At 41.0% G+C, this 15,635-nt stretch overlaps 1 protein-coding gene across 1 annotated transcript in view; it reads right to left on the bottom strand.

Annotated features, from left to right (window-relative positions):
- Positions 1-15,093, bottom strand: part of LOC109917057 (contactin-associated protein-like 5) — a 651,846-nt gene extending 636,753 nt beyond the window's left edge. The window contains exons 1-3 of the mRNA XM_048599256.1: positions 15,072-15,093; positions 13,848-13,958; positions 3,702-3,895 (exon numbers count right to left, since the gene is read on the bottom strand). Of these exons, the coding sequence (XP_048455213.1) occupies positions 3,702-3,895; positions 13,848-13,958; positions 15,072-15,093 (327 nt within the window). The remainder of the gene's footprint in view (positions 1-3,701; positions 3,896-13,847; positions 13,959-15,071) is intronic.
- Between the last annotated feature and the right edge of the window lie 542 nt (positions 15,094-15,635).

Raw genomic sequence — 15,635 nt, 5'->3', positions numbered from 1 at the left:
CTGGTAGCAACTGTGGACAGAGAGAGATAGAGGCTCTGATTTTGATTCCCAGGTCTGATGAGCCGAGGTGGGAAATTTCCCAGCCTGGTGAGCCTAGCCTTTACCAGTTTAACTGGGCTGCATGACCTGGTTTCTGGTCCAGGAGTGTTGGGCTGGGCTGGCAGTCAGAGATGTGACCCACAAAGTGCTGAGAGGGCAGCATTTTCCCTGAGGTCAGCTGGATGGGAAGCCAGCACTGTGTCCACAAATCAAAATAAAAGACTCAAATGTCTAACATTTCTTCAGTCATCACCACTCACCTCCCTATATTCCGCATATCCTGTCCTTGTCACCAAATGCCCTCTACCCATTCCCCCATGCCTCTTCATAACTCCATACCACCTTTTCTCTCTACCATCTCCTTGATCTCTCATACTTCTATGCCAACATAGTCCCAACTTCCACCCACCAGCTCACCTAATGTACACAAGTAACCATTTACACAAGAGAAAAAAAAAATAAAGGTACAATACTAAAACTTCCATATTGCACACTAAATTCTATTGGGAAAAGCACACTCATTCATAAAATAAAATACATTTTTATGGGACTCATCTACTTTCACGGTGATTAAAATGGCCAGACACTTCTTGATGCTGCCAAGAAGATCTTAACACTTCTTGACAGCTCTTGACATGTCTTGCCGTTTCTTGACCTTCTTAACACATCTTGGACAGTGCAAGTTGGTCAGTTTTTATGGTTTTAGGCACCTTTTACACAGAAAATTCTCCAAGGTTAATAGTCCTAAAGGGCAAATGTTAACTATCCCTGACACGGACACATGAAATATACCTATATGTGCATTCCATTCCTGCCAAAGGAGCACAGACCTCCAACACAAGGTTTCCTTGGACCATATCAACAGGAGTACTCCAGCTCTACAAAAGGATACGCTCATAATCCAAAAACGGTGCACTGAGAACAGACCTGCTCTTACCTGTTTTAATCTCCAGACCAGGGACTCAAAAATCTGACTTGAGTGGGAGCAGCTGGTCATTTAAATGGGTAGCTACTTCTACAAATCACAGTGCAGAAACAGGCCCCTTAGTCCAACAGGTCCACACTGAACCTCAGAGCATCCCACCCAGACTCATCCCCTGTAACCCACCTAATCTACACATCCCTGAACAATAAGAGCAATTTAGCAAGGCCAATGCACCTAGCCTACACATCTTTGGACTGTGGGAGGAAATTGAAGCACCTTGGAGGAAACCCACACAGACACAGGGAGAATGTGCAAACTCTACCCAGACAGTTGTCTGAGGGTGGAATTGAACCTGGGTACCTGGTACTGTGAGGCAGCAGTGCTAACCACTGAGCCACCTTGCCACCCCCTGGCAACAGTAATGACAAATATTGGGTTTTGGATGGGGTTTGGGATTTTGGACATCTGGCATTTTTTGCACAACAGAGGGGGTCTCTGTCAATGCGAAAATCTGGGCTTCATCTAGCGTTTCAAGTCCAAGGCTACATTTTTTTTCTAGTTTAATCTGCAAGTGTCATTCTGGACTCAAAATAGGCAAGAGGAGTTTCCCCAGCAATTTCTGAGTTTATGCTGTTTATCAGATGCAGTTCCTTGGCATCACACAAACTATCTACAGACAAAGCACCATTCCACAATTCTTTCAATGCAAGGGCACTTAGAAGAAGACCTAATTATTCACTGCAACTTTAACTTCTGAAACTCGTCAGTTGTTCTTGGCGTATAAACAATGTTGGCAGGTCAGGTCTTTTTTGTTCATATTGAGTTCCATCTCATGGCATCAAAAGTCAACTACGAAATATGGCCCCAGACTGACATGTAGGCCATAAGTGAGTAAAGATAACGCATCCCAACAGCAAAGCATGTAAGTAAATTTGTTGTAGTTTCACAGCAGCCTTGCAATGTTCTTTTTCTTTTCAGCCCAGATTTAGTGAATTCAATCTCACAATGTGAATTAACGACCTAATAGATTGCTGGCTCAATTCGTTATTCATTGCACTGTTGTCCTTACTTTTCAAATGACCTTCAAGGTTCAAATGAGAGAGTTGCTTCTGCCTCGAAATAAAAAAATTGCCAAACCGTTATCCAAGAAGATAATTTAACCTTCACTAAGTAAAAATCGATTGGCTACAGATAATTTTGACATTTTTATTAATCAGATGTAAATAAAGAAATTAAATGTTAAAAAATAATCATAGGTTGACTTTTGCAAAGAACATTGACGGGATAAAGTCTCCTGTAGAGAGCCTTTCTTCCACAGATGTGTGTTGCGTGTGCTGCAGTACTCTTGTGAATCTGGTCTTGCCAACAGCAACACATATTGTTCTGCAAAGGCCCATGTAGTCTGCTGACATTAACACCAAAGCAATGGTTAATAGAATCAAGGATAAAGGGCTGAATTTTATGCTCATGCTGGCAGGTGTCTTTTTGGTGAGGTGTGTGGGGAGGGGCATGTAAAATCTGATGGATGGCCAGCCTACTGCATTCCCATTCATTTCCTGACCTGGTTCATGAAATAGCAGTGAAATAGACAGGCTGCCTATCATTTCAAGTAACAATTAATAGGCAACTGAGCTTTCTAACAAAGCAATGGAGCCACACAATACACTGCTCACATGTTGTTGGTGTTGGGCAGGGGGACAAGGCAGATCGCAGTGGGTGGGTCATTTATTTTAACTGAACTGGTTAAAAGGTGGGAAGGAACAGGAATTCACATCATGATTGATGTAGTCATGAAGACTCCGCTTTCTCAACCCCTTGCATAAGGTGAGATGACCCTTGGGTTCAATTCACTGCAAGTATCCTCTCATTTTAATGAGACGGCAGCACATGGCCTCTGGGCGATGGCGGCTTTCACTTTCACATTCTTCAAGTGATGCCCTAAGAGTAGCAGGGACCACTCCTTGCCAAAAGCTTTCACAATCCGCCTCGCAAAATGATAACGTCACCTCCACCTCCCCAACCTCCCTGTATGGCCATCCTACCAATCCATTCACACTCTAAATTCCAGGACTGAACTACATCCGGGATCCATTGGTCTCCTTGGGCCCTGTTCGCAATCTCAGCAGTGTCCCCTATGAATTCTGGGACAACTGCAGGTACCCACCATGTTATCACATTGTCCATCAGCTGTCAAGGGTAGGACTTCACCCCACTGAGGGGCAGAGGCCTCACTCTCTCCTTCTTTACGCCACCCACCCCACCACCCCCCCCCCCCCCCCCCCCACCACCCCCCACTCCGCTTCTTACCATTGTGGTATGACCTGTTTGGTTTTTAAGATGATGGATTTGAAACCAACTTCTGTATGCCGGAGAGGGGTGGGGCAGTGAATGGGTTGATGGCTGAGTAATATGCAGCATCTTGTCTAGTAAAAAAATCAACTTCTAAAGTGTTAAAGTGCAGCAATAAAGATAAAAATGTGGCAATACAGGCAATTAGCTATGAGGCGCAAAGTCAGAAACTCAGAAATTATTTTTAAGCAAAGACAATAAATTACAAAGTTGAAATAAAGGCTAAAAATAACACTGAGTATTTGTATACATGGGGTGAGATTATTAATTATTCTGACAATTGTACTAGCTATTTGCATTATAGATTGTTCATATTTCACAAATTGGAATTTTCTTTATCTAACATTTTATGCTGAGAGATTGAAAACGACCGTGTGAACGAACATACCCAAATACTGTCTTCCTGACGATACTGCTTCCAGTTCCTTCCAGTATCACTGAACATCAACAAGTAACTTATAACCCAGTCTGAACTACCATATCGACCTTGAGTTGCAATGGCAGTAATCTCTGTCCTCTCACCAAGATCTATCTGTAACCATTGGTGTTTGTTCGATTCCAGTGGGGACCATCCACCTGCTCCTGAAATACAATGTTTTAGAAGCAATTGGTAACACTGGATTACTGACTTCAAGTAATCAAGAAATTTAAGTTACGGATAATAGATAATAAACCAGCATGTTTTACATTCAAATCATATTCCCATTAATAGAAGGCAAACGAAGTGTTAATTTCAGAAGAATTGTAAAGACTTGATTGCTTTTTGCGAATTAATGGCACAAATGTAAAAAAGTGCATCCACATGCAGTGATTGAAGACAGGTTGAGTAAATTGGCTCTTTATTCACTGGAGTTCAGAAGAATCAAAAGGAATCTTCAGAAAATTCTGAGTGGGCTTGATGGGGTAGATACTAAAGGTTCTTTTCCACTGGTTTTGGAATTGAAACTGGAGGGGTGCTGCACAGTCACAGGACAAGAGGCCAATTGCTCAGAAGTGAAATGAGAAGTTACTTCCCTCAAAGGGTTGTGGAATATTTAGAAATCTCTGCCTCAGAGTATTGTGAATGCCCCATCACTAAAAACAGTTGAGATAGACAGTTTTTTGGTCTTAAGGAATCTTGGCATAGGGGTTGTGGGCAGGAAAGAACAGTTGAAACCCCACATAACTTATGATCAAAATGAATGACTGAGCAGGCTCAATGAGCCATATGTTCTAATCCTGCTCTTATTTCTTGTGCTAAGGCAAATAGCTTCAATGCAGTTAAGGGGAAATGTGACAAGTACATGAGGGAAATCGTCATTGAAGCATATGATGGTGTGGGTGATGGCCTAGAGGTATTATCACTGAACTGTTAATCCAGAGACCCAGATAAGGTTCTGGGGATAGTAGGAACTGCGGATGCTGGAGAATCTGAGATAACATGGTGTAGAGCTGGATGAACACAGCAGGCCAAGCAGCATCATAGGAGCAGGAAGGCTGACGTTTCGGGCCTAGACCCTTCTTCAGAAAATTCGTCAGCCTTCCTACTCCTATGATGCTGCTTGGCCTGCTGTGTTCATCCAGCTCTACACTGTGCTATCTAAGGTTCTGGGGACCTGGGTTGAATCCTGCCACAGCAGATGGTGGAATTTGAATTCAATAAAAGATATGTGGAATTAAGAGTCTAATGATGACCATGAATTCATTGTCAGAAAAACTCATCTGGTTCACTGATGTCCTTTAGGGAAGGAAACTGCCATCCTTACCTGGTCTGGCCTACATGTGACTCCAGACCCACAGCAATGTGGTTAACTCTTAACTGTCCTCAGGGCAATTAGGGATGGGCAATAAGTGCTGCCTATCCAGCGGCACCCTCACTCTATTAATGAATAAAGAAAAAAGTATATATTATCTATCATTTATTGCCCCTAGAGAAGGTGGTAGTGAATTGCCTTCTTAAACTGCAGCAATTTTAGAGTGGAGGCACACTATCAGCACTGGTACCATCATTTATCAGCAAGCTATTGAATGTATTTTTGCCAGCGGATTCATTGTTTCATGCAGAGCAAAATGTAGTAACAAAAATGACTCCCAACACTTTGGCCTCCCTACAGATGCTTCTGGGCAGAAACTGAAATTCTGAAATGCTGGAAAATCTCAGGATCATCCGTCAGTAAGGCCAGTGACTATAAAAAGACAGGTGTAGTCAGAGGGCAAAAAGTGTAATAAGTGATGGTGTGGTGCACATGTTCAATGTTAAAAGAACATTGACTGAAAGCCTTAGGCAAATTAAGGATATTGGTTGGACAATAGGCCAAGGAAAGTGGGCAGAACTCCTAATGGCTTCCATTTATTTTATTTTGCTCATTTTTGGTGATTATGCTGGAATTGTGCCACCGTTTGTGAAAATGCTGACATACCGCACTCATTTTTTTAAAAAAACAACATTCACGAGGTGAGGGTGTTGCAGGCTAGACCAGCATTTACTATTGCCTGTCTGTAATTGCCCAGAGGATAGTTAAGAGTCAACCACATTGCTGTGGATCTGGAGTCACATATAGGCCAGACCAGGTAAGGATGGCAGTTTCCTTCCAAAAAGGCCGTTAGTGAACCTGATGGGGTTTTCCCTAACAATCGACAATGGATACATGTTCATCATAAGAAGATACCAAGAATTGCAGATGCTGGAGTCAGAGTCAACACAGTGTGGAGCTGGAGGAACACAGGCTGACTGACTTCTGTGTTCCTCCAGCTCCACACTGGGCTCATCATTAGTCTCTGAATTCCAGATTTTTATTGAATTCAAATTTCACCATCTTCAAATCCGGGTCCTCAGAAAATAATATCACCAGGCTATCGCCTCTCTGTTATTGCAATGTATTATTCAAAGGAGTAATGAAATACATACTGTATCCAAACAGTAGCAGGGTTAAACATTGGCAAGGTTTCCAGAGTACACTACTTTGTCAGTATAAATGAGAAAACTGGACTACATTCATAAATGAAAGTTAGTGAAATATATATTTTAAAATTATGCTATCAGGCCTTCCAATTTTATCGTCAGTTCAAAACCTCTCAAATCATTATTTTTAAAGTGCAGTGACTCATTTTAAAACCCCATTGTGTATAATTTGCATTAACAAATTCAGAAATTTAAAATGGCCAAATTTGGAGGTGAAGCAGAAAAGTGGCTGGTGGAATTTGAAAAGACAGCCAGCAGCCAATAAAATTTATAAGCGTTTGGAACAGTTGCAAATGAAATTTACCAAGAATGATATAAAGATACATGTATATAGTAAGACTTACCAATTTTACCAAGTTGAAAGGATCGAGGGATATTACAGAATAATTTGTATGATCATGATTGGGCAAGGATTTACAGAGCAGGGTGAACACTTCTAAGAAAATATGTGTCCAAAGTAGAATATGTCAGAAGGAGTTATATTTTGCATACTGGAAAAACTCTACTGTAAGGAAGTAATGGAGAATAAAAACCAAAAGAATTGTGGATGCTGTAAATCAAAAACAAAAATAGAACTTGTTGCAAAAGCTCAATAGGTCTGGCAGCATCTGTGGAGAGAAATCAGAGTTAATGTTTCAGGTCCAGTGACCCTTCCTCAGAACTGAAGGTAGCCAGGAAAATGTTGGTTTATATGCAGAGGATAGGGTTGGGGGGGGGGGGGGGTGGTGTGGTAAGGAGTAAACGATTGATGGGGATAGAGCCCAAAGAGAGAGAAGAACAGTTGGAAGGAGTGGACAATGACATGTCTAGGAGGGTGAATAGCTATTAATGGGGACTGTTAGTGAATAACAATGGGTTGCGTGTAATAGCAGACTGTGATAACAAGGCCAGGTGTGTGAGGGTTGCAGTAAGGATTGGACGAGCTCAAGCCCTAAAGTTATTGAACTTGACATTGAGTCCAGAAGACTGCAAGGTCCCCAAGCAGAAAATGAGGTGCTGTTCTTCCAACTTGCGTTGAACTTCACTGGAGCACTGTAGCAAGTCTGAAACAGAGATGTTGGCCAGGGAACAAGGTGGTGTGTTGAAGTGGCAAGGAACTGGAAGTTCAGGGCCTTTTTCGCTAACAGAAAAGTTAGCTTTTTCCAGGCTTGAAAGGAGATAACTATTGAAGGTCCCATGGATTTATTTCAAAATAATTTTTGAAAACAAACAAACAGAATATCTCTTCAAAGTACAAAAAATAGAAATATCGCCTTTCCCTTAAAGGAGGATTGAATGGTGTCAAAGATCCTGGGGATGGGTGAGCAAATCATGAGAAGTAGTATCTCAGATCAGCAGAGTGATTAAAAGTGCTGTGAAAGCACTGGAATTTATTCATGAAACTAAAGAATTCAGAAATAATCATGTTATAGAACAGGCAAGACAATGGCCTAGTGGTATTATCATTGGATAACATTGTGGGGACCTAGGTTTGAATCCTGCCACAGCAGATGGTAGAATTTGAATTCAATAAAATATCTGGAATTAAGAATCTAATGATGACCATGAATCCATTGTCGATTGTCAGGTAAAACCCATCTGGTTCACTAATGTCCTTTAGGGAAGGAAACTGCCTTCCTTACCTGGTCTGGCCTACATGTGACTCCAGACCCACAGCAATGTGGTTGACTCTGAACTGAATTAGGGATGGGCAATAAGTGCTGTCTAGCCTTCATCCCATTAGTGAATAAAAAAAAGATAGGGCACGCTTAAAATCCTGGTCTCTGCAAAGACATGGGGAAAAGAAACATTACAAGTTTGGCACCAAATCTAAGAGATTATCGCTATCTGGTAAGATTGAATTCATTCGGGTTTGGAAAAGGAACAAAATAAGGAAGGCCAGATCATTATCTTTAAAATGATGAATGGATCGGCAGCACAGATATGGAGAAAATATTTCCAGTTGCGGGACAATCCAAAATGACAGATGATAAATATTATCGTTACCAATAAATCCCTTAGGGAGGCGAAGAAAATTCACTTAGAGTGGTTAGAAAACAAAGCTCATTGCAATATTATGTTGTTAAAGTATATATTTCAGATATTTTCAAAAGGAAACTATGAAAGTTCATGAGAGTGGAGGAATCTCTGTGGCTATCCCCATCTCAAACAAGTGTGCAGTTTTGGAAAATGTTGATGCTAATGTACTCTCAGGGAAATGTAGCACTGATAGCCAGGTTTCTGGTACTGAGACTGGCTCTAATGTAATGAGGGGTATGTCAGGGTCCAAGCGATCGATTTTGATAGGGGAGTCCCTAGTTGGAAACACAGTTAAACATTTCTGCGGCCAACAACGAGACATCAGAACAGTGTGTTGCCTCCCTTGATCCAGGATCAAGGATTTCTCGGCAAGGGTGCAGAATATTCTCAAAGGGGAGAGGGACCAATAGAAGGTTATTGTACACATTGGAACTAACAACATAGGAAGATAAAAGGACGAGATTCTGAGAAAACAATATAGGAAGTTAGGCAGGAATGAAAAAAGTAGGTCCTCGAGGGTAGTAATATCTGGATTACTGTCGCTGCCACAAAGCAGAGAACAAGGTAGGACTGATAAATTAAACTGCATTTATTTCAATGCAAGAGGCCTAACAGGTAAGACACATAAACTCAGGGCACAGTTGGGAACATGGGACTGGAATATCTTAGCGATTACAGAGATGTAGCTCGGGGATGAACAGGACTGGCAGCTTTATGTTTCAGGGTATAGATACCCTGATATAGGAAGGATAGAGAAGGGGCAGGAGAGGAGGGGGCAGTGGCATTTTTGATTAGGGATTTGTTCAGTGTTTACAAGAAAATTTTTAATTCAATATACAGATGTACCTACTAGAGAAGGTGTGAAACTTGACCTTGTCTTGGGAAGTAAGGCAGGGCAGGTGACTGGGGTGTCAGTAGGGGAGCAAATTGGGGCCAGTGACCATAATTCTACTAGTTTTAAAATAGTGATGGAAAAGGATAGACCGGATCTACAAGTTAAAGTTTGAAATTGGAGGAAGGCCAATTTTGGCAGTCTTAGGCAAGAACTTTCAAAAGTTGATTGGAGGCAGATGTTCACAGATAAAGGGATGGCTGGAAAATGGGAAGCCTACAAAAATGAGATAACAAGAGTCCAGAGACAGTATGTTCCTGTTAGGGTGAAGGGCAAGGCTGGTAGGTGTAGGAAATGCTGGATGACTAGAGAAATTGAGGTTTTGGTCAAGAATAAGAAGGAAGCATATGTCAGGTACAGACAGCAGAGACTGAGTGAATCCCTGGAACAGTGTAAGGACAGTAGGAGTATATTTAAGAGGGAAATCAGGAGGGCAAAAAGGGGACATCAAATAGTTTTGGCAAACAGGGGTAAGGAGAATCCAAAGGGATTCTATAAATGAATTAAGAATTAAAGAGTAACTAGGGAGAGAATAGGGCCTCTTAAAGATCAGCGAGGCTGCCTACATGTGGAACTGCAGGAGATGGGTAGATACTAAATGAATATTTTGCATCAGTGTTAACTTTGGAGAAGGATATGGAACATAGAGAATGTGGGGAAATAAATAGCAACATCTTGAAACATGTCCATATTACAGAGAAGGTGGTACTGGATGTTTTAAAATGAATAAAGATGGATAAAACCCATGACCTGATCATGTATACCCTAGAACTCCGTGGGAAGCCAGGGAGGTGATTGCTGGGCCACTTGCTGAGATATTTGGATCATTGATAGCCACAGGTCAGGTGCCAGAAGACTGGTGGTTGGCTAATATGGTGCCACTACTTAAGAAAGGTATTAACGAAAAGCTAGGGAACTATATACTGGTGAGCCTGACATCAGTGGTGGGCAGTTGTTGGAGGGAATCCTGAGGGACAAGATTTACATGTATTTGGAAAGGCAAGGACTGATTATGGATAGTCAACATGGCTTTGTATGTTGGAAATTGTGTCTCACGAACTTGATTGAGTTTTTGAAGAAGTAACAAAGAGGATTGATGAGAGCAGAGCAGTGGACATGACCTATATGGACTTCAGTAAGGCATTCGACAAGGTTCCTCATATTCAACTGGTTAGCAAGGTTAGGAATACAGGGAGAACTAGGATAACACAGTGTGGAGCTGGAGGAACACAGAGGCCAGGCAGCATCAGAGGAGCAGGAAAGTTGATGTTTTGGGTTGGGACCCTTCCTCAGAAATGGGGGGTCCCAACCCGAAACGTCAACTTTCCTACTCCACTGATGCTGCCTGGCCTGCTGTGTTCCTCCAGCTCCACACTGTGTTATCTCTGACTCCAGTATCGACAGTTCTTACTATCTCCCTAGAGTATTGTGTGTTGTTTTGGTCTCCATTTCTAAGGAAGGTTATGCTTGCTCTGGATGTGTACCTGTGAAGCTTCACTAGACTGGAATCAGAAGGTTGACCCTTAATGAAAGACTGAGTTAATTGGGCCCATACTTTATTGAGTTTACAATGATGAGTGATGATCTCAGTGAAGCACACACAATTCTGGAGGGCATTGACTGAGTAGAAAGAGAAAGGCTCTTTCCTTTGGCTAGGAAACCTAGAACATGGGGTCACAGTCTTGTGATAAAGATTCAATCAGTTAGGACTGAAATATGGATTTTTTTTTCCTTGGAGAGTTATGAATCTTTGGAATTCTCTACATCAGAGCATTAAATATATCCAAGTCTCTTCCTTTATCTTTTGCTTTAAGCTAATATTCATACTCCACAATGAGCTACATGTCTGGAGTATCTCTGGGCTGTAAATGTCTCCATGTACACTGTCTCTGAGGCAGTTTTTCCTTATCTTTACTTATACTCTTCATTTCCTTAAGTACTATGAAACTCAATTAAGTTTGTCTCTACAAAGGAAATTGTTAAATAGACCTCTCTTGTGTAATATCTAAAATCTTTCCCTTTATATGTTCATTTTTGACTGTTGTCTTTGCACTATTTTTAAATAATTCATGGGATGTAAATGTGACTAGCAGGGATTGCATTTATTGCCCATCCTTAGAGGGCTTTTGAGAAAGTGGAAATGAACCACCTTCTTGAAACGTTGCAGTTTACTTTGTGTAGACACACCTACTTTGGGAAGATGTTTCTGGATTTTGCCCCAGTGACACTGGAGGGAGTGTTTTATATTCCAAAATCAGGATAATAATGGCTTAGACAGGAAATTGTAGGTGTTGGCGTTCCCACTTATCTGTTCTCCCTGTCCTTTGAGATGGTACTGGTCATGGCTTTGGAAGGAGCTGTCTAAGCAGCCTCTTGTAGATCGTACACACTGCTGCTACTGAGCATCGATGTTTGAGGGAGTGAATGTCTTTGGATGTAGCACCAATCATGAGGACTGCTTTGTCCTGGATGGTGTCAAATTTCCTGAGCGTTGTGATGCTGCACTCATCCAGACAAGTCGGAAGTATTCCATCACAATCCTGGATAGGCTTTGGGGAGTCAGGAAGAGCGTTATTCGCAGCAGGATTTCTTGACTCTGAACTGCCCTTATAGCCATTGTATTTATATGGTGAATCCAGTTCAGTGTCTAGTCAGTGGTAACCTCCCAGAATGTTGGTAATTGGAGATTCAGTGATGGATGCAATTGAATGTCTGTTGTTTTGATGATCATTATGTGGTGTGAATTTTAACAGTCACTTGTCAGCCCAAACTGTGAATACTGTCCAGGCCTTGCTGAACTGAGACACAGTCTGATTCAGCGTCCGAAAAATCATGAATGGTGCTGAACATTGTGCAATCATTAGTAAACATCCCCACTTCTGACCTTATGATGGAGGTAAAGTCATTGATGCAGCCGTTAAAAATGGTTGGGCCTAGGACATTACCCTGAGGAACTCCTGCAGAGATGTCCAGGGACTGAGATGACTGACCTCCAGTAACCACAACCATCTTTCTTTGTGCCAAGTATGACTCCACCCAGCAGAAAATTTTTCTCCGATTCCCAATGACTCATTTTTGCGAAGGCTCCTTGATACCACTCTCAACTCACCTCTGGAATTCAGCTGATGTTTGAACTAAAGCTGCAATAAGGTCAGGAGCTGTGTGGCCCTGACGAAACATGAACTGAGTTTTGGTGAGTAGGTTACTGTTAGATAAGTGCTTGATTGCATTGTTGATGACACCTTCCAATATTTTACAGATGATCGAGGTCCTGATTTTTATGAACCAGGCATACCTGGGAAATTTACATATTATCAGGTGTTTGCTTATATTATAGCTGTACTGGAACAGCTTGGCTTGGGTGTGGTAAGTTCTGGAGCACAAGTCTTCAGTAATATCGATGGAATGTTGTCAGGACCTGTAGGGATTGCAGCATCCAGTGCCTCCAACTATTTCTTAACATCATGTGGAGTTAATCGTATTGGTTAAAGACTGTTGTGATGTGATTTAAACCTGGGTCCCAGGAACATTATCTGAGCGTCTGGATTGCTAGTCCAGTGACAATCCCCCCAGGGCATTGCCTCCCTTCTCTTACTGTTGTCAGAATCATGTCATCCGTCACATCATTATGATATACATGAATCTCATTGCATCACAACTAGAATGGATGAATTTTAGATGTTTCAGCCAATTGCGATGTATGGAGAGTGGACAGGAAGGTGAATCTGAAGCAGAATGACAGCCATGATGGCAGTTAAAGATGGAGCAAGCTTGAAGGACTATAATTTCTGCTGCTTTTACTATTTCTTACCTTTTTTAATATCCTTACATTTATTTTTAAATTCATTCATAGGATGACGGTGTCACTGGCTAGGCAGCATTTATTGCCCATCCTTAATTGCCCAGAGGGCAGTTAAGGGTTTACAACATTGCAGCGGGTCTGGAGTCACATGTAGGCCAGACCAGGTAAGGATGGCAGTTTCCTTCCCTAAAGGTCATTGGTGAACCAGATGGGTTTTTCCAACAATTGGCAATGGATTCGTGGTCACCATCAGACACTTAATTCCAGATTCATATTGAATTTAAATTCCGCGATCTGCTGCGACGCGATTTGAACATTATCTGGGTCTCTGGATTAATAGTCCAGTGATAATACCACTAGGCTATCACCTCTCTGTTCTTCAAATCATTCTATGTACATTTTTAATTTTCATATGAGCTAATGGAATAGGAAGACGGGATCAATTAAAATGTCACTCAATCAAATATGAACACGATGTCTTCTCTCAGTGATAATGACTGAAGGGATTAGCAGAGGCTCAGTTTAAAATGCATCCAGACATTATGATGGGAAATTAAGGTACCGCAGGATGGGTTTTGAACAATTGCGTACAATGTGCCTTTTTTCAGCAAAACTTTAAAAATATGTGAAAACAAAGACAGAAAGATAAGAATGCCACCATCATTATGATCTTCTTGAAAGGCTTTTTAAATTTTGAAACAGGACTGCAGAAAGAATTTCCCACAGTCTGGCTCTGTACAATGCATAGCTTGAAGTACAAGTTAAAGCATCTGACCTTTCACACTCATCAAACAGATGAAAATGAATATGTCTTTACATTGTTATTCGAGACCAGCAGCGTAAGCATGAATAGTTGTTGATCAATCGCCCCGCATCTTACCATCGCGTCTGTTGAGCTTTGCAAAACCAGGGCTGTGACTGCTAGACAACTCAGAGGAGGAATCGAACACCAACTGAGGCAAATCAGACACTAAGTGATCATCGCAGTCATCTGCCAGACAAAGAAAAGCATTAAATTTAAATCAATTAGCTGCGCAATATGTTTCTGTCATTTGCAAGCACAACGGAGAATCTTAACAAAGCCTTTTGAGCTTTAGATGGCTGTTAAGCCAAAATTGCTGGCATATTGCAAATCAAAAATCTGTGCAGTCTATTAGATGAAGAGCACATAAATAGCCTCACACATTCTAAAACAATTTATACATCTGTCTGTTTGCAGGTTTTTAACACTTTTTTTGATTCTTTTCAACTCCTCTTTAAGTACCCACCATTGCCACTGTACCCACCCAAATGCAGGATCCTTCTCGAGCTGGCTTGCAGTTCATTGCCAAATAAATCCTGCAACTTTTCAATATAAAGTAAACAAGAACTGATTAGATGCAATTCATCTTCTCCTTAGTGCCCTCAATGAAGTGTCCACGTCTCAAACTAATGCCTCCCTTTAAAACAGCTCAACTGAGGTAGAGAATGCACTGCATGAAATTGAGAGCAATGTCATTACCAAATTATAGCTTAACATAGTAATTAAATTAGATGTGAAACCAACAGAACAAGCCTAAAGCTTTTCTTAGTTTAAATCAATAAAGTAAACAGCAATGGACGAATGAAGAAATAAGAAACAGTTGCCTATCTGACTGTTGATTAGAGATGCATTATAAGAAAATTCAATCATTGACAGGTGTCTCAAACTATTATTGAAGTAGTTCCCATGAGCCTGGAATGACATAGAAAAGTTTGTGCTGAGGAAGTCACAAGCCTTCATTAGCTTAATATACGCTCAGGGAATCCATTAATAAAAACGCTTGAAAGTACTAATGTTCAACTGATCATAAATATTCACTACAGTCTCAGCTTCTGTCATGACAGATGGCTTCTAGTGTACACACTCATTCAATGAGTAACAGTTTATAAACAAATTATCCTGATTTATTTCATCTGTAAAATGATTCTAAATTGTGCATTCTATGAAGTAAAAGGCATCAAGGAAAGCCTAAATGTTGCCATAATAGTAAACATGGATTATCAATATTCAACTTGCATCATCTGATTTAACACCTAGAACTTGCATAGACTAAAGTAACTGTTAAAAAGGACAAATACTTACCTAAAATTGTTACTGTGATCATATGACTAGGTTGAGCCAACTTACGAAACCAGCAGGAAACAAGGATCAATCCGAGTTCAAATTAACATCACTATTAAAGGCATTGAAACTCAGATCCATATCTCCTGGTTGGTTCATGCCTTTCTGGAACTTGCACATTGGGATGAAAGTCACCTGCAGGTCATCCAGCTTGAAAAAAAATGGTTGCCAAACATTGGAATCCATCAAAGAACCTTGGTTCAGGCAACAGCTTTTGAGTAGCAAATGAAAAAACAGGTAAAACAAAATGAAAAAAAAAATGAGGTGATAGCAACTAGAAGCTCAATGACTCTCTCTCTCTCTCTCTGTCTGTCTCAAACTTGGTAAAGAGGAAGCAACTTGAAAAAACAACTATTCACCAAGTACTCAAGGTTATCTGAAAACATTGTTAATGCTGAAGAAACAACAGCTAAAGAGTTGGAACTCCAATCATTCTCACAACTCAAAGACTCCAAAATCTCTAAAATACAATGGCCTTTATCGTTCTTTCTGTTCTAAACACTCTTCCCCCATTCATTTTAGCTT

The sequence above is a fragment of the Rhincodon typus genome, chromosome 7 (genome assembly GCF_021869965.1).
Source record: "Rhincodon typus isolate 14 chromosome 7, sRhiTyp1.1, whole genome shotgun sequence".
NCBI classification, from domain to species: Eukaryota; Metazoa; Chordata; class Chondrichthyes; order Orectolobiformes; family Rhincodontidae; genus Rhincodon; species Rhincodon typus.
The sequence above is the reverse complement of the archived record's forward strand: the minus strand, read 5'-3'. Positions and strand labels throughout refer to the sequence as shown.